This window comes from Dendrobates tinctorius, unplaced genomic scaffold (assembly GCF_039654945.1).
Source record: "Dendrobates tinctorius isolate UK_male_01 unplaced genomic scaffold, ASM3965494v1 ptg000073l, whole genome shotgun sequence".
NCBI classification, from domain to species: domain Eukaryota; kingdom Metazoa; phylum Chordata; class Amphibia; order Anura; family Dendrobatidae; genus Dendrobates; species Dendrobates tinctorius.
This window is the reverse complement of record NW_027361741.1, coordinates 13,315,555-13,335,000: the sequence shown is the minus strand read 5'-3', so window position 1 is coordinate 13,335,000 and position 19,446 is coordinate 13,315,555. Positions and strand designations below refer to the sequence as shown.

Here is a 19,446-nt window from a genome sequence, read left to right as displayed (position 1 = left end):
CCTTTAAAGTCATGTCACAAAAAAATGTAAGTAATAGAAAGGAATTTACTTTACATAGACCCCAGATTGATGAAACAGCATAATATAGGAAATGAAGGCAATAAGAACTGCAACAGCTACTCTGGAAAAAGCCTTCAATATCTTATATTGTCAATATCACTGCTTGTTAAGGACAGATTATCTGCTTGTGTAAGGGGCCCGTTACACACAGCGATATCGCTAGCAATATCGCTGTAACGTCACCAATTTTGTGACGTAGCAGCGATATCGCTATGTCTGATACTTACCTCCGACCGGCTCCCCCGCTGCTCATCGCTGGTCGCGCGAGAACGTCCTGGACCATTTCTCGTCTGGCGCTTCCTGCTGGGCTTCCTGTGGGGCCGACGAGCGACGTGTGGACGCGGGCGGGAGGACGTCAGGATCGCCGCGTCTGACAAGTAAGTAGCGACCCCCGACCCCTGCTATGTCGCTGGTGAGATCTGCCTGTGTGGCAGCTCACTAGCGACCACTTAGCGATGCACGAGCGATCCATATCATTGTCGGGATCGCTGGTGCATCGCTAAGTGTAACGGTACCCTAAAAGGACCCAAGTCTCTGTAAGTACAAGAAGGCAGAAACACAGAGCAAATAAGACACTAGATACAGATAATGCAGAAAAGAAAAGAACAGGCAAGATATTCACTGCATCAGAACTCCCTTTATCAGTATAGGTCGCAGGTTAAGGGCAACCACATTGTGTTACCGATAATGGGAAGAACTTGGAAACCATGCGACACAGGTTTCTGATAAGCAGCAGCAGGTACAGGGCAGGCAAGATTGCTTTCCATCAACAATTGGTATTTTATCACGTTGAGGTTATCGAGATAGCAAAATGAAGACAGAATTGGCTTTATTTTCATTTGCTGTACTAGAATTAAATTGTGCAACAGTCACACTGCTTGTATCAGATACGCAATGCAATTTCTTGGATAAATGTAAAAAAAATAGATAACATAAAAAATAATAGAATGGAAAATTCATATTTTTTACTATCAGAAAGAATACCGCAGTATGGATCAGTTATGCAGTGCCATACAATAAAATACAATCATTTTTATCTTCTTTATATCAAGATCTATATAGACATAGGTGGCATACATTAGGATATTAAAGGGTAGCTATCATTAGAAAGTGACCTATTATTTAAATCTGTTTTTTGTGTCACATACTGTATGTATATATTTAAAAAAAATAGCAGTGTTTTATTTTTCATATCGCTATCTTTACTTAAAAAAAATCAAAATGTGTAATGTTGCAGGTTTTACACTGGCCACTGAGGCTTTTTTAGAGGCTTTTTAGACCTTTCCTTCCTGTCTGATAAGTTGACAAGTCTTTTCACATCATCAGAGGCAAGATCACAATGAGAGGTAACACCTTAACACAGCTGAAAACCTAGGATCCACCAATCCCAATAGGTGATGTCACAGCTGACCATCCCTTCACAATGACCTTTGCACATGATATTTAGATGCTTTATGGGGTCAGAGTCTGGTCATTCTGGCTATGTGCATCTGTTCTTTCCTGAAACAAAATGAAGTATGTGTCTAAAAATCAACAGTGCCCAGTGTAAAAATTGCAAGGCTTCTATTCATTTTATATTAATCAGTTGGTCGTTTTCTGATTATAGCTTCCTTTTGAGCCTGGTTGTGAGTAGACTGTGTACAGTAGAATACTGTTTACAATCTACTGATTGTACATGTTCCAGTGCCATGCTTAACAATAGGTATACCACTGAATTTCCTGAAAATAATGTATTATTCAATGTTCTAAAATTTGCAGAGTATTGATTGCAAGTCTCACCTAGGTTAGGATCATAAGATGGAGTACCAACTTAATTGGTATAACAACTGTAAACGTAAGCCATAGTAGGTGCATTGTACTGAATGCATGATGACCACAATAGGCATGATGCTAGGAAGCACATGCAGTGGGGAAATAAGTATTTGAATCCTTGCTGATTTTGTAAGTTTGCCCACTGACAAGACATGTACAGTCTATAATTTTAAGGGTAGGTTAATTTTAACATTGAGAGGCAGAATATCAAAAATAAAATCCAGAAAATCACATTGTATAAATTATATAAATTAATTAGCATTTTGCGGTGAGAAATAAGTATTTGATCCCTCTTGCAAACAAGACTTAATACTTGGTGGCAAAACCCTTGTTGGCAAGCACAGCAGTCAGACATTTTTTGTAGTTGATGATGAGGTTTGCGCACATGTCAGGAGGAATTTTTGTCCACTCCTCTTTGCAGATCATCTCTAAATCATTAAGATTTTGAAGCGGTCACTTGACAACTCGGAGCTTCAACTCCTTCCTTAAGTTTTCTATGGAATTAAGGTCTGGAGACTGGCAAGGCCATCCCATGACCTAAATGTGCTTTTTTTGAACCACTCCAAGTTGCCTTGGTTGTATATTTTGGGTCATTGTCTTGCTGGAAGCTCCAGCCACGACCCATTTTTAATGTCCTGGTGGAAGGAAGGAAGTGGTCATTCAGGATTTTATGGTTCATGGCTCCATCCATTCTCCCATTGATGCAGTGAAGTAGTCCTGTGCCCTTAGCAGAGAAACACCCCAAAAACATAATGTTTCCATCTCCATTCTTGACAGTGGGGATGATGTTCTTTGGGTCATAGGCAACATTTCTCTTCCTCCAAACACGGCAAGTTGAGTTAATGCCAAATACCTCAATTTTTGTCTCATCTGACCACAAAACCTTCTCCCAATCACTCAGAGAATCATCTAGGTGTTCAATGGCAAACTTCAGACGGGCCTGCACATGTGCCTTCTTGAGCAGGGGGACCTTGTGGGCGCTGCAAGATTTTAAACCTTTTCGGCATAATGTGTTACCAATGGTTTTCTTGGTGACTGTGGTCACAGCTGCCTTGAGACTATTAGCAAGTTTTAGGCTGATCTCTCACCTTCCTCATGATCAAGGATACCCCATGAGGTGAGATTTTGCATGATGCCCCAGTTCGATGTCGATTGACAGTCATTTTGTATTTCTTCCATTTTCTTGCTATTGCACCAACAGTTGTCTCCTTCTCACTCAGCATCTTACTTATGGTTTTGCAGCCCATTCCAGCTTTGTGCAGCTCTATGATCTTGTCCCTGACATTCTTATAAAGCTCTTTGGTCTTGCCATGTTGTAGAGGTTAAAGTATGACTGATTAATTGAGTTTGTCTACAAGAGTATTTTATAAAGGTGACTATGTACAGTTGAGGCCAAAAGTATTGACACCCACTGCAATTCTGTCAGATAACACTCAGTTTATTCCTGAAAATGATTGCAAACACATTCTTTGGTATTATTATCTTCATTTAATTTGTCTTAAATGAAAAACACAAAAATAATTGTCCTAAAGCCAAATTGGATATAATTCCACACCAAACATAAAAAAGAGGGTGGACAAAAGTATTGGCACTGTTCGAAAAATCATGTGATGCTTCTCTAAGGCTAGTTTCACATTAGCGTTTACGGCTGCAGTGTCGGGCTGCACATGGCTGCTGCTAAGCCCCGCCCCCGCCGTGCCTCTGCCGGTAGCTCTGCCTACGGGTGCATGACGCTGCATGAGTCCTTCGTCCCCTATCTTTATCACTGGGGACGCAGGCTGTGCGCAGTATGCATTTGGTGGCGCATGCGTCCTTTTGACGGTGCGCCGACCAGCGCCAAACGCAACCTGTTGCAATTTGGTTGTGCTCGGCGCACCGTCAAAAGGACGCATGCGCCACCAAACGCATACTGTGCACAGCCTGTGTCCCCAGTGATAAAGATAGGGGATGCAGGACGCATGCAGCGTCATGCGCCCGTAGGCGGAGCTACCGGCGGAGGAGCGGCAGGAGGTGGGGCTTAGCGGCGGCCGTGCGCAGCCTGACACTGCGGCCGTAAACGCTAATGTGAAACTAGCCTAATTTGTGTAATTAACAGCACCTGTAACTTACATGTGGCACCTAACATGTGTTGGCAATAACTAAATCACACTTGCAGCCAGTTGACATGGATTAGAGTTGACTCAACCTCTGTCCTGTGCCCTTGTGTGTACCACATTGAGCATGGAGAAAAGAAAGAAGACCAAAGAACTGTCTGAGGACTTGAGAAACCAAATTGTGAGGAAGCATGAGCAATCTCAAGGCTACAAGTCCATCTCCAAAGACCTGAATGTTCCTGTGTCTACCGTGCGCAGTGTCATCAAGAAGTTTAAAGCCCATGGCACTGTGGCTAACCTCCATAGATGTGGATGGAAAAGAAAAATTGACAAGAGATTTCAACGCAAGATTGTGCGGATGTTGGATAAAGAACCTCGACTAACATCCATACAAGTTCAAGCAGTGTCAACAGTGTCAACCCGTACTATCCGTCGGCGCCTGAATGAAAAGGGACTGTGTGGTAGGAGACCCAGGAAGACCCCACTTCTTACCCCGAGACATAAAAAAGCCAGGCTGGAGTTTGCCAAAACTTACTTGAAAAAGCCTAAAACGTTTTGGAAGAATGTTCTCTGGTCAGATGAGACAAAAGTAGAGCTTTTTTGGCAAAGGCATCAACATAGAGTTTACAGGAGAAAAAAAGAGGCATTCAAAGAAAAGAACACAGTCCCTACAGTCAAACATGGCAGAGGTTCCCTGATGTTTTGGGGTTGCTTTGCTGCCTCTGGCACTGGACTGCTTGACCTTGTGCATGGCATTATGAAGTCAGAAGACTACCAACAAATTTTGCAGCATAATGTAGGGCCCAGTGTGAGAAAGCTTGGTCTCCCTCAGAGGTCATGGGTCTTCCAGCAGGACAATGACCCAAAACACACTTCAAAAAGCACTAGAAAATGGTTTGAGAGAAAGCACTGGAGACTTCTAAGGTGGCCAGCAATGAGTCCAGACCTGAATCCCATAGAACACCTGTGGAGAGATCTAAAAATGGCAGTTTGGAGAAGGCACCCTTCAAATATCAGGTACCTGGAGCAGTTTGCCAAAGAAGAATAGTCTAAAATTCCAGCAGAGCATTGTAAGAAACTCATTGATGGCTACCGGAAGCGGTTGGTCGCAGTTATTTTGGCTAAAGGTTGTGCAACCATGTATTAGGCTGAGGGTGCCAATTCTTTTGTCTAGCCCATTTTTGGAGTTTTGAGTGAAATGATCAATGTTTTGCTTTTTGCTTCATTCTCTTTTGTGTTCTTTCATTTAAGACAAATTAAATGAAGATAATAATACCAAAGAATTTGTGTTTGCTATCATTTTCAGGAAGAAACTGAGTATTATCTGACAGAATTGCAGGGGTGTCAATACTTTTGGCCACAACTGTAAGACAGCTGTCTTTAATGCAGATAACAAGTTGATTAGGAGAGTGGTCTAACTGGTCTGTATGAGCCAGAACTCTTAATGGTTGGTAGGGGATCAAATATTTATTTCTCACTGAAAAGTGCAAATAAATTTATATACGGTAATTTATACAATGTGATTTTCTGGATTTTATTTTTGATATTCTATCTCTCAATGTTAAAATTAACCTACCCTTAAAATTATAGACTGTTCATGTCTTTGTCAGTGGGCAAACTTACAAAATCAGCAAGAGATCAAATACTTATTTCCCCCACTGTATATCCTATATATAACTGGTGTGCACCTCACTACGTGTTTTAAAATGTTCTCTACTCAGCCTGAGATATTCTCAGTTAATAACCCAATAAAATCAATGTGGAAAATGTCAACACAACTAATTTTTTTCCAAAATTTAGAATCTTTTTAAGACAATAAAATAATAAAATAAACTATGCATATGTGGTATGTCCGACATGGAGAATCATGCCAATATGAAATTTTAACTGTAAAATGAACAGTGCAAAAATAAAATCCACAATCGCATTGCATATTTTTCACCATTCCATTGCACTTGGAATTTTATTGCCATTTTCCCTTACACTATATGAATATGAATGATGTCATTCAAACCTAAACCTTGTTCTTCAAAAAAAGAAGCCCTCATATGTTTATGTCAGTACAAGAATAAAAAAATGTTATGGCTAGTTAAAATTGGAAAGGAAAAAATGAGAATGCAAAAAAGAAAACTGAGGAGAGAAGGGGCTAAAACTTAAGGATTGATAAATAAAAAACACAGCAAGCACAGTATAACATTATGCATAGTACTTATAGTTACACCACACTCTGTAAAACAAAGCCCTTCTAAGTTGGTCTAATTTTATTTAGCGACCACCACATAGGCACCCGCGATCAATACAAATTTGCCATTCAAATTAGGAATAAACCCAGTGACGTAATTTAAAATTTGTGAGCCGCAATGCAAAATTTTTGGACAACGCCTCAGACTAAAATGGATCTTTAATTGTATTGAAGTTGTCATATGTGACAAAGAGACCTTTTGGGCCACCTTAAGCTCCAAGTCCCGGGGTCAACTGCAATCCGTGCACCGTCTATACTTACGCCTCTGAATTAGTCTGCTTTAAAACACAGGATTTGCATCAGCATTTCTTCCTGACAGGTATTTGAAGAGAAGTTCCAGCTATTTAGTGCTTTGTCATGTGAGATGATCATGCACAGAAATAATTCAGAGTGACTAGGAGAGTCAAGAAGGAAATTTTTTTTGCTAGAGCTGCTCTAGGCAGTTGAGCTGTCTTTCATGCTACATTTACTAACAACCTTTCACTTGAATCATTTCACACATTAGCAGGTTTTATTGCTTATCCTTTGCCTATAGCACCTATAAACTCCTCATTGGAAGGTTTTAAGACAGCAACACAGAGCAAGATTGATTCAGTATTATGAGTTCTGTGTTTGACACACATTACAACATTTAATAATGCACAGCATCTACCCCAGAAATTTAGACTTTTTACCCATTGAAGTCAGGTAATATAAAATAAAAATGTTGTTGTTCCAGCGTCTGGTAAAATTGGTCTTTCTTTATTTTAAGTCTATTAAAAATTTGCAAAAATTACAAAGGTTGCATAGACAGGGCAAGAGAGTAACACGCGTTTCGAGCGCTCACTTGCATTCTTTATCACAGCTGTGATAAAGAACACAAGTGAGCGTTCGAAACGCATCTTGCTCCCTTGCCCTGTCTATGCAACCTTTGTAATTTTTGTAAACTTTTAATGGACTTAAAATAAAGAACTATTTTACCAGACGCTGGAACAACAACTTGACCACATTATCTGGTTTGGATCCACCTGGTTCCGTGCAAGCTGGACTTCAAGTACTAGGTGAGCTGGCTTTCTCTTTACTATATGTGAATATAAAATAAACCAAGCCTTTGGTAAAAGCAGATCCAAGTACATTATCTTTGGGCTTCAAGTTCCTTATGACTTACCAGATATAAAATGAGGCAATCTGCATATAAACATTTAATACCAAATATTATACTTCTTACTGTCACATCTCCACCAGGACTTGCTCTTTCTTCTGTTGCCAGGCCACCGCCTTATTAATTCTGATGGTGACTCTGGTTATAGAAGTGACAGTAGAACCAGAAGCTCTGGACAGTGCAGGCGTGTGTGGTGTGCAGCTGGAGTTATCAGCTCCCTGCTCCAGCCATTTGGAAGCCAGCACACCCCACTTAAGCTTCCAGCTTACTGCTAGAAGCTGCCAGATATATCAATGTGCTTCGCTGGTTCAGTCCTGCTTAATTATCTCCTTGTTGTTATCATTTTCTTGTTTTGATCTCGTATTGTGTTTCTGACTATTCTTGTGGATTCTATTGTTGTACTTTTCCTGCATTCATGGTTCTGACATGGCTATCTGACCACTCCTGCCAACCTGCACCACCAAACACCAGCTTATTCCATGACTACAGCCCAGGGACCCCTGTTTCAGTCCAGATCTCAGTACAGGTGTTAAAGGGTTAAGGCCAATAATAATAATAATAATCTTTATTTTTATATAGTGCTAACATATTCCGCAGCGCTTTACAGTTTGCACACATTTTCATCACTGTCCCCGATGGGGCTCACAATCTAAATTCCCTATCAGTATGTCTTTGGAGGCCAAGGAAAACCCTGGGATCTGGTAAGCGGAATGGCTTGCAGTAAGCCGGTCCATGGTAGCCATATTACAAGTGACAAACAACCATTGACACAACGTCTTAACCAGTGGCGTAACTACAAAGTTATGGGCCCCGGTGCGAACTTTCAAATGGGGCCCCCCATGCCAAAATCTCCACTCCGTACACCTCGCACACGCGCAGCTCTGCTTTGTGCACACGTGGCTCCTCTCCGTACACCTCATACTCACGCGGCTCTGCTCCGTACATCTTGTACACACGCGGCTCCGCTCCGTACACACGCAGCTCCTCTCCGTATACACACGGCTCCGCTCCGTACACCTCGTATACACACGGCTCTGCTCCGTACACCTCGCACACACGCGGCTCCACTCCGTAAACCTCGTACACACATGGCTCTGCTCCATAATTCTCGTACACACACGGCTCTGCTCCGTACACCTCGTACACACATGGCTCCGCTCCGTCCAAAATTGTACACATGGCTTTGCTACATCCACCCTTTAAACCCCTCCTGACCCCACACAGAAACTTTACTTCATCCAGCACCATGACAACCAGCACAGCAGAGTCCTGCAGACACGGAGGCTCCTGATCATGTGACCCCTGACTCCTCCCCTCCTGTGACCTCATCACAGAAAAGAGAACAGCCTAGGACATCATTGCAGGCTGTGGTGGGAGGGCGAGATTGGGGTTGGTGTATGGGGGGGCGTGGTGGCTCAGTGCAGTGCAGGAAGAATAGACTCCCGGGTGGGACGCAGGGGGTCAAAAATGGGACTCTCCCGTGAGAATTGGGACAGTTGGAACATATCATGGTCTTACCTGCCGGGCCCCTGACGCCCCCCGGGCCCAGTCGCAGCTGTCGCTACTGTAGTTACGCCTCTGGTCTTTACACTTGCTATGATGAATCATTGATATCATTGATAGTGTCTCCATAGTTTGGTGGACTGACTCTGACCAATCTTTTGGAAGAATATCTTTGCCCTCTTGAAACACTGAACCCAGGCTCAATAAGAAATATAATCAGGTTATTTATAAATAATGCTAAATGATGTATATTCACTATGTGCAGTATATCTGGTATCCTTGCACAGGAATGTCTGTTCATTGATAGATAGATTGAATCATCACACATGGTTTGCCCATGAAAAAACATTGCTCCAGTTAAACCAAGGACTGTATATATTTTCATTAGAATAAATATCTTCCTACCTTCACACATGGCTCAATTCCAAAGAAGTGGCAGTCTACCATCTGGTGCAGGTTCAGTTCTGACCTGGGCACAGTTAAGAAAGGTTACAATTACTATGTGCATTGACTAGAAATAAATGTAGCTCATGAGTTAATATTTAGAAAGTAATTTTTACTTTGTGACATCTAATAGTACACATTAGCAAATTGGTAAAAATGAAGATCTAGAATGATGACAACGTATTAGCACTAGAGTTACCAATGTAGCATATACTGCATAGAGGAGTGCTTGCAACTCCTTCACCTTCACATAATCAAGTAAAAGAGATTTTAAAAGAAATAATGAATATATATATACACACACACACATTCTTGGCCGAAAGTGTTGGCTCCCTTGAAATTGTTCCAGAAAATTAAGTATTTCTCCCCCAAAATTATTGCATTATGTTTTGTTCTACACACGTTTATTTCCTTTGTGTGTATTAGAACAACTCAAAAAAACAGATAAAAAAAGACAAATTGGACATCATTTCACACAAAACACTAAAAATGGGCAGGACAAAATTGCTGGCACCCTCGACTTAATAAAATATTTGGTTGAACACCCTTTGAAATAAATTACTGCAATCACTTCCTATTACCATCAACGAGCTTCGTACACCTCTCAACTGGAAATTTTGGACCACTCTTCTGTTACAACCTGCTCCAGGTCTCTTACATTTGAAGGTGCCTTCTCGCAACAGCAATTTTAACCCATTAACAACCAGGGGTATTTCTGTTTCTGAATTTCCGTTTTTTGCTGCACCTCTTCCCAGAGCTATAACTTTTTTATTTTCTGTCAATATGGCCATGTGAGGGCACTTTTTTTGTGGGACAAGTTGTGCTTTTGAACGACACCATTGGTTTTAAGATATCATATACGGGAAAACAGGAAAAAAGTTCAAAGTGCAGTGAAATTGCAAAAAAAAAGTGCAATTCCACAGTTGTTTTTTTTTTCTCCATGTTCACTAAATGCAGGTTATTAAGAGTACATAGACACCAAACATGTCTTGGTTCTTTTTTATTTAAGTGGTTAAAAAAAAATCCAAAATTTGGTTAAAAAAAATGGCGCCATTTTCTGAGACCTGTAGTGTCTCTATTTTTCATGATCTTGGGCTGGGTGAGGGATTATTTTATTGCGTGCTGAGCTGACAGTTTTATTAATGCCATTTTGGTGTAGATACGATGTTCTGATTGCCCTTTATTGCATTTTATTGCAGTGTAACGGCGAACAAAGAAACTTAATTCTGGCATTTTTAATTTTTTTCTTGTTATGCCGTTTTGCAATTGGGTTATTTTTCTTTATATTGATAGATCAGGTGATTCTGAACATGGCGATACCAAATATGTATATATTTGATTTTTTTATTGTTTTATTTTGAATGTGGTGAATGGGGGTGATTTGAACTTTTACATTATTTTATTTTTTGTTAAGGTTTTTTTAAGGTTTTTGTAGCAAATGCGATGATCAGATCTCCTGTGTGTAGCAGAAATTCTCATCTGCTATGAGCGCTGACCACGGGGCACTGCTCATAGCAATCTGGCAATGACAACCATGGAGGTCTGCTGCAGACCTCTGGTTGTCATGCCAACCTATCAGCTAGGATTAGTGACATGGCATTTAGTTAGTTAACAGCCCCGGAAGGATAGCGATTCTACCCACGGTTGTTGCGAGCACATGTCAGCTGCATAGATCAGCTGTCATGTGCTCGGAAAAGTGCGGGCTCAGCGCCAGCGCCCGCAACAAACAGGGGGAGTCTGATATGATACTATTACGCCCAATGTTGGAAAGTGGTTAAGATCTCTCCACATATGTTCACTGGAATTTAGATCCTTACTCATTGCTTGCCACTTCAGAACTCTCTAGCCCTTTGTTTCCATCCATTTCTTTGTGCTTCTTGAAGTATGTTTGGGGTCATTGTCCTGCTGGAAGACCCATGACCTAGGACACAAACCCAGCTTTCTGATACTGGGCATCACATTGCGACCCAAAATCCTATGGTGACCTTCAGATTTCATGATTCCTTGCGCACAATCAATGCAACCAGTGCCAAAGGCAGCAAAGCAACCCCAAAACATCTTTGAACCTCCATCATAATTGACTGTGGGTACTGTGTTCTTTTCTTTGTAGGCCCGATTCCGTTTTCTGTAAAGAGTAGAATGATGTGCTTTACCAAAAAGCTCTGTCTTGGCCTCATCTGTCCATAAGATGCTTTCTCAGAAGGATTTTGGCTTACTCATGTGCATTTTGAGAAACTGAAATCTAGCTTTTTTAAAGTGCTCAGTGCTGGAGGTCTCATTCACCTCCCTGTATAAGACCATAAATTCTGTGCATAAAGTATAATGTTAACGGTCTTATTCACCGCTAACAAATGCCAGCCACCAGCAGTGTTTCTTAAATATATAGATAAATGAATAAAAGTGACCACAAGCAGTATACTGACCAAGGTTCCTTCCTGCCCCCTGCACAGCACTACCGCTTTGTCTACAGTATAGATTTAAGAAACACTGCTGGTGGCTGGCATATGTTAGCAGTGAATAAGACCGTTAACATTATACTTTATGCACAGAAATTATGGTCTTACACAGGGAGGTGAATGAGACCTCCAGCACTGAGCACTTTATATTCAATGGTGATTAAATATTATATATATTTTGGGCATTTGCAATAAATATTTTTTCGCACTTTAATTTATGAGGATTAACTATTATATGTATTGATCACATTATATGTATTAATTCATAATTAATTGTTATTTGGATAAATATTATGTATTTTTTTATGTCAGCCATTCTGGTTTTCTTCTTTGCCCCCTGCATACGATTTGTTTCCAATTGTTTTTAATTTATTTTTAATTTAATTTTATGAGATAAAGAATAAAATTCTTATGATACAGATTGTCCTTGGTATCAATAACTTTTTATATAAGATTTTTTTATGTAAATTTTATAATGCAATAAAATATAGTCAGTAGTTTGAATATCTCTGGTCCTGGTTTGTGATTTTTAAAAAGCCCACACCTGTTACATGGGGATGATGGAAGAGATGGCATATCCAATGTAAACTCTGATACCATGATTAAGGGCAAGTGACTCGATAGAAGCATGTCAGTTTTAAATCCCTTGTTCGTCGTTTTAATTGATACAGATAAAATAATAATTGACTTTTATTTACCTTGAATATGCTGTCTCTTCCGTCTTCCCCTTGGTTCATCACTGCTGCACTGCACCAACCTAAGAAATGGCACCCTTCTGTCCGATCCTTCTGTCTGCTTTTGAACTAGCAGGATCAAGCTCCTTCACCTTTTTTTCTTATATATCTGTTACATGCCATAGGTGAGTTTGAACGAGCATCATATGCTTGAAACAAAATTGTTTAACCCCAACTTTGGAAAAGTGCTAACAATTTTGTCTGGTCCATTTTGGGTATTTTGGATGAAATGAAGTCCAATTTGCATTTTTTTTCTTTGTTTTTTTTTCGTGTTGTTCCAATAAACACAAAGGCAATAAACATATGCATTGAGCATCTCTGGAGAGATCTGAAAATGGCTGTCCACCAACGTTTACCATCCAACCTGACGGAACTGAAGAGGATCTGCGAGGAAGAACGGCAGAGGATCCCCAAATCCAGGTGTGAAAAACTTGTTGCATCATTCCCAAGAAGACTCTTGGCTGTAGTAACTCAAAAGGGTGCTTCCACTCAATACTGAGCAAAGGGTCTGAATACTTATGACCATGTGATCTTTCAGTTTTTCTTTTTTAATAAATTTGCAAAAATTTCTACATTTCTGTTATTTCAGTCAAGATGGGGTGCAGAGTGTACATTAATGAGACAAAAAAATGAACTTTTTTGAATTTATCAAATGGCTGCAATGAAACAAAGAGTGAAAAATTTTAAGGGGTCTGAATACTTTCCATACCCACTGTATATGTTTTTTATCTTTTTCAGAACAAGTCATATCATATCCCAGAGAGCAACACGTCAATGTTTAGAGTACATTACTATGGTCCAGCATTCTGCAGACCTGTCACTGATATGCTGAGGCTTCTTTACTGTCCCATGGTATCGTGTAATAGAAAGATCCTGCTCTCCTTGGCAGCTTATGTACGTTCTTATACTTTTATTTCATCATTTCTAGGTCATAAGGTTTCCATCCATTTGTGTCCTTATCACATTTCTAGCAACTTACAGTATGTTTTTGGTTCACATGTGTGACCTTTATTTAGTTTCAATTATAGTATTCTTTTTTATGGAGGAGGCATTGCTTTCATATTACGGTACATGACAATAGCAAGATTTTATCTTTGGAAAAGGAAAACACATGAAAAAAGGAAAATAACGGAACACAATACTCAGACGTGTGTCAGTTCTAGAGATTAAGCTTACAATCTAGCATTTTGCAACCCTTTTTTTTGCCAAGATAAAAAATTTTTTGTAGCAGATTGTACACTACTATGAATAAGTCTGTAGAATAGCCAGTAGATTAACGGTGATTGAATCCACTGATATTGAAAAACCCAGCAGGAGATCTAACTTGTATTGGACTCTTCCCTGACAAATGAGGAAGACGATGTCGAATTACAACACAAGTACATCTGCTTGATCAAGACCCTCATGCAGGTTGAAACATAGCAGACATGTTATTGGAAAGTAATTTTTTTTCTTTACTTTCCACAACCGAGGTCAATGCTGTCTATTTCTGTAGATTTGGTAGCTATACATTATCCGAGTAGATTCCTGGGATAATTACTGTACTTCCATGACGTAACCAGATGCTATAGGCTACCTATCTTATATTGGGGGGTCCTATCATTTACTCATACTGCTCCCAGGGGCACTGATGTTATTTTAATCCACTACAACTATCACTTCCACAGGTTAATTTCTCTGCAAATAACCCAAAGACAACCACCATTTACCAGAATGGAGAACTTAAGACCCCAATTTGAATGGAGTGGCCAGATTAGCCTAGCGCTGTACTCTACTGTCTCCAACAGTTTCATAAATTTTCATAACTCTTACAATATCACTATTTGTATCTAAATCAAGTAGTGTCAGACTTATCTTTTCCCTGTATGTCAGTCAGCCAAAGGTATAGGAGAAGACAATACGACCATTAGAAATGTCTGCATCCTATACAAAAAAATTCAGGGCTACCCTTGGCATTAGCCCATATGCTCCTGCTTTATGGCAAAAGAATTTCTAAGTAAAAAAAAATAGGATTATGGGATTTATCTAAATTGAGATTGACTAACAAATGTGCATTTCTGACTTGTAAAGCCTTTGAACATTAAAGGGAATCTGTCAGTAGGATCAACCCTTCTAATCTATATATATGGGATGTAGGTCATAGAAAGTTGAATAAAATGATACCTTGATACCTGCGATACGATTTTTTTTATTCCAGAGAAATCCACGTTTTTCTCAATATGCAAAAGAGCAGTTCAGTACTATAGGCCGAACATAGAACACACTGAGAATCTGCCTCCAGAGCTTACTTTAAATGAAAGGGGCATTACCTGTTTGAGACATGTAATGACTGATGATCTCCTGATCTACATCACTCACACTGGTAACGCACCCTTTCATTTATAATAAGCTCTGGAGGCAGATTCCTTGGGAGATCTGTGTCCAGCCCATAGATCTTAACAGCTCATTTACATATTAAGAAAAAATAGGGATTTCTCTGGAATAATACATCAGATCCCAGATATTAATGTATTATTTTATTCAGTTAACAATGATCTACATGCCCATATAGACGGCTTAGGAAGATCAATCCTGCTCACTGATTCCCTATAAATTCTAAGTATTCAGTGAAAACGCTACCTGCTGAACATTCCCCCACATGTGGCAACATTAGTTTGACAACCATTTTAAATAAAGGACATAGCACATACTAAATTGGCTTCCATGTGGACTCCTTGTGTAAATCGCAGTGCATAGTGACATGAAGATTAGCCTTAGCGAAAAGTGCTATTCGGCTACAGACGTGCCAGTTTAGCCTGCAAATTTACTGCTGAAATTCAAGGTCAATCACAAAATCCACAACAAATAAATGGCATAAACCACAGGAAATATCTTACACGTGAACATACCCTAAAGCCCCCGTTACACATAGCGATATCGCTAGCAATATCGCTGTAACGTCACCGATTTTGTGACGTTATAGCGATATTGCTAGCGATATCACTATGTCTGATACTTACCTACGACCGGCTCCCCCGCTGCTCATCGCTGGTCGCGCGAGAACGTCCAGGATCATTTCTCGTCGGGCGCTTCCTGCTGGGCTTACTGTGGCGCCGACAAGCGACGAGTGGACGCAGGCGGGAGGACGTCAGGATCGCCGCGTCTGACAGGTAAGTAACGACCCCCGACCCCTGCTATGTCGCTGGTGAGATCTGCCTGTGTGGCAGCTCACTAGCGACCACTTAGCGATGCACCAGCGATCCATATCGTTGTCGGGATCGCTGGTGCATTGCTAAGTGTAACGGTACCATAAGACATGCGCTATCTTAAAAAGATAATCTTTAGCTTGTAAGACATTGCAGGGCATTGCATTCTGTGCAATTTTACAAGCTGAAGGTCATTGTAGCTGTCACTGTATATGCAAATTCATTTTACAATGAATTGAGCTTGTAATCAATAATCCAATAATCAACTTTTTCACTTACGACTTAAATTTACACTTACTCGGGTTGTATTTAAATCAGTAGAATAAAAGCTACAGAGAATACTGATCTCTGCGATTACAGTTTCTGTACATTGTTATATTATAACATGGCATCCACGGAAATTAGTGGGATGCTTTTTGTAGAGGCTTATACAGGGGCATCAAAGCCTCTGAATCCCCTCTATTATGTCTACATGCCCTAATAAAGGCCCTGTCTCACATAGCGAGATCACTAGCGAGAGCGCTGATGCATCACCGATTTTGTGACGCAACAGCGATCTCGCCAGCGATCTCACTACATGTGACATGTAGTGCTGGATATCGCTGATCGTGCTCGATGTCCTGGGCCATTTTTTCATCGTCGGCGTCCCGCTGGCCAGCATGCATCGCTGCGCCGACAAGTGACCTCGTTGGCGACGCAGAACCCAGGACACAGGCTGGAATCGTTCAGAATAGCTGCTGTGTGACAATGCACCAGCGATCCTTCCCAGGTTGTATCGTTGTCGGGATCGCTGGTGCGTCGTTGAAGAGATCTGCCTGTTTGGCAGCTTACTAGCGACCATATAGCGACGCACCAGCAATCTCTACCAGGTCGTATCGTTGTCAGGATCGCTGGTTGGTCGCTATGTGAAACGGGACCCTAAGACAACATCCTACTAGGATACTCCTGTAAGGGGATTGACAGTGGAGATCGGTATCATATTTCTGCGATCAGTGCTTCTTCTGAGCACCTGGACACTCAACCATAGACTGTAGTATGATGATCATGTAGTCTCTGGAGTAAAGAAAGTGGAGGCACTTTAATGATCAGTCATGAAGATCACAGCAGTTAGCCTTCTGTCATTTGGACATTAATGTTATTTCCTGGCTATATAACCCAATATCTATTCTGAGACAACTCCTTCTGGGGTGCAGCTTGTCACAGTTTTGCTTCTTATCCTTTCTTGGAACACCCAAGTTGAAGTTACTGAATACAGATAAAAATGTTGCTAATTTGGGCAAGAAAAAAGGGCAGGAGACAACCACAGAATAATTAGTGTCTCATATGAAGTTTGATGAAATGTAGAGAAAATCAGGATATGATAGTAGAACTAGAGATGGGTCATTTCTAACCAGAAGCTGAGTGACTGATGGCTATGTGATGCATGCATGTGTGTACTGTATGTATGTAACTCGTAGCCTGCTTGTGGTAATCAGTTACTGAATGTCATGATTTCTGCTCTGTTTCTGTCTTTTTGTTACTTTGTGTCGGGGCTGTCAGTCTGTGCTGGGTCTGTGCTGCAATCATCCTTGTTCATTTTCCTTAATCAGGCTTTTACTTAAGCATGCTAGTTCCTCCCCCCAGTTTCAATCATACACTTGCTGTTGTTTGTATAACAGTGATCCCTCTGCGCTATGTGCCTGACCCTGCTTGACTTGATTCTCTTCCCGGACTCAGACCCTTTGCTTGCGATCTGACTTTGCTTGTGCCTGCTCCCTGTAAACTGTTTTGCCTCTCTGGCTTTCCTGACCTCGGCTAGTGTATTTGACTTTGTCTCTAACTTGCCTTTGTCATGCTGCGTCATTTCCTGGACCTGACCTCGGATTGTTTGACCTCCCTTTACTTGCAGTAAGTAGTATATATATTTACTGCCGTGTCTCGCGTCACACTGAAGACCCCCAATCTCAATCAAGCTTTATTTCTTTATTTTCACTTAACATCATAATACAACATAGTGTAGGTTACTTTCTTTTACATAGTTATCACATATGAATTTATTATATATACATCTACTCTACCATACAAAACATCTACTCTTACCAATACTCAAGCGCAGCTCCAGAATTCCTTCTTATTGAGACCCATTCAGCTCAGTACAAAGGTGGCAGCTACCTGATACTCTTGTCTTTCTTACTAGAGGTTGCTTAAAGGTTATTTGCAAGGTAGTAAGTTATCTCCTATCCTGTTGGGTATTTCCTGTCCTGTACAATTAGTTATCCTCTATCCTTTGGATAGCAGGTACCACTAATCAAGTTCTTACCACTGGGACCAACAGCAATCTTGAGAAACCGGAACCCAGTGTTTGCAGCCCTGTTTTGATTGGAACAGAGGTGTGCATGCTTGATTTTTATTGCAATCATTGTCTATGGGGCTGCATTGGTCAGAGGACTTAGATACAGTGCTGTGACAGCAAGCTGAAACTTTTCCCTAAGAGAAAGTTGGCCCTTAAAGAGAATCTGTCAGCAAGATTTTGCTATATAATCTGATGGCAGCATGAGATAAGGGCTAAGACACTGATTTCAGCAATATCTCACTTACTAGACTGTGTGCTGTTGTTTCCATACTGTGAATGTTTTATCACCAGGACATTATCACTGCCCAGACTATGAATTTGTCTGACTCCGCCCCTTCCCTTGATAAGCAGCTCACCGTCAATAGACAATTTACATAGAGAGCCTAGTATAGGCGGGGTTAGCTTCCTCAGCTCTGCTGCATTGCTAAATCTAAAAACTCTGATTGTGTCACAACAGCTGCACCCAGTAATAAAAGTGATACATCATTGGTATCAGGATCTCTTTTCCTACATGGCGCTCAGATGAGGTAGCAAAAATCTGATTACAGATTCATTTAAATTTTGATCAATGAGTTTAATAGGGTCCCTTATTCAGCCACTAGGATACTGTATGTCATATTACACATCTCATGACTATAGAGTCCGCAGAATCAAGTGAGTCTTGTGTTAATCGTGCAATGTCACAGCTAAGGACAAGGAGATTCTCTGTGTACCCATTTACTATGCATCAGCCTCCTCCTGATTACCATTAGACTTTGTCTTGACACGGGACATTAATCAGGCTATTCTCAGGCTGTAAAAATCCCATCGCCTGAACTATGTATCAAATCCTTTACAGGCAATGTCAATATAACATGAAGCCGATAACCGATGGCTTGGAAGCTTTTACTAAAAATCTCTAGGGTTCCATCAATGCCAACTGAAAAAACGCTGTTGGCTATAGAAAAAAAAATACACGCTGAGCCTAGGTTTTATCAAGTGCAATTTAAAAATGCAGAAGTTAATGCATGGCTAGCGAAACATTAATTACATTCCAACATGGGATCCCTAAGAGAAAACACTGGGCCGCACTTAAGTGATCATACAGTTGGCGATAGAGTAATGTAAACAAAATTCTCTTGGCTGCCACCTAAAATCATTATGTATTTCTGAAGAAGTAGCACATGCTATAGCACAAAGCAACCGGGAGGCAGCATCTAATGAAAGTAGAACTGGCAAATGGGCACATAGGGAATCTCAAAGGCACAGGACCTGCATTTAGGCAATAGCTTGTGTCTATGAAAATCATGAAAAGTGTTTCGACTACCACAGGAAACACAACATAGCATGGAATGGAAAACATTTTACGTAATGCTAATTTAAAGGGTTTATCTGGGTAGATGTCTCCACCTAGTGGTGCGTAAAGGAACTTCCCTGCTAGAAATTAAATTTAACCATTTTTTTT

General features: G+C 40.6%; 1 protein-coding gene across 1 annotated transcript in view; it reads right to left on the bottom strand.

Moving 5' to 3' along the window:
• The window catches only part of MYO18B (myosin XVIIIB), a 972,020-nt gene that overhangs the window by 895,686 nt on the left and 56,888 nt on the right, over positions 1–19,446 (bottom strand). Inside the window, exon 11 of the mRNA XM_073582823.1 lies at positions 9,257–9,320. Within this exon, the coding sequence (XP_073438924.1) occupies positions 9,257–9,320 (64 nt within the window). The remainder of the gene's footprint in view (positions 1–9,256; positions 9,321–19,446) is intronic.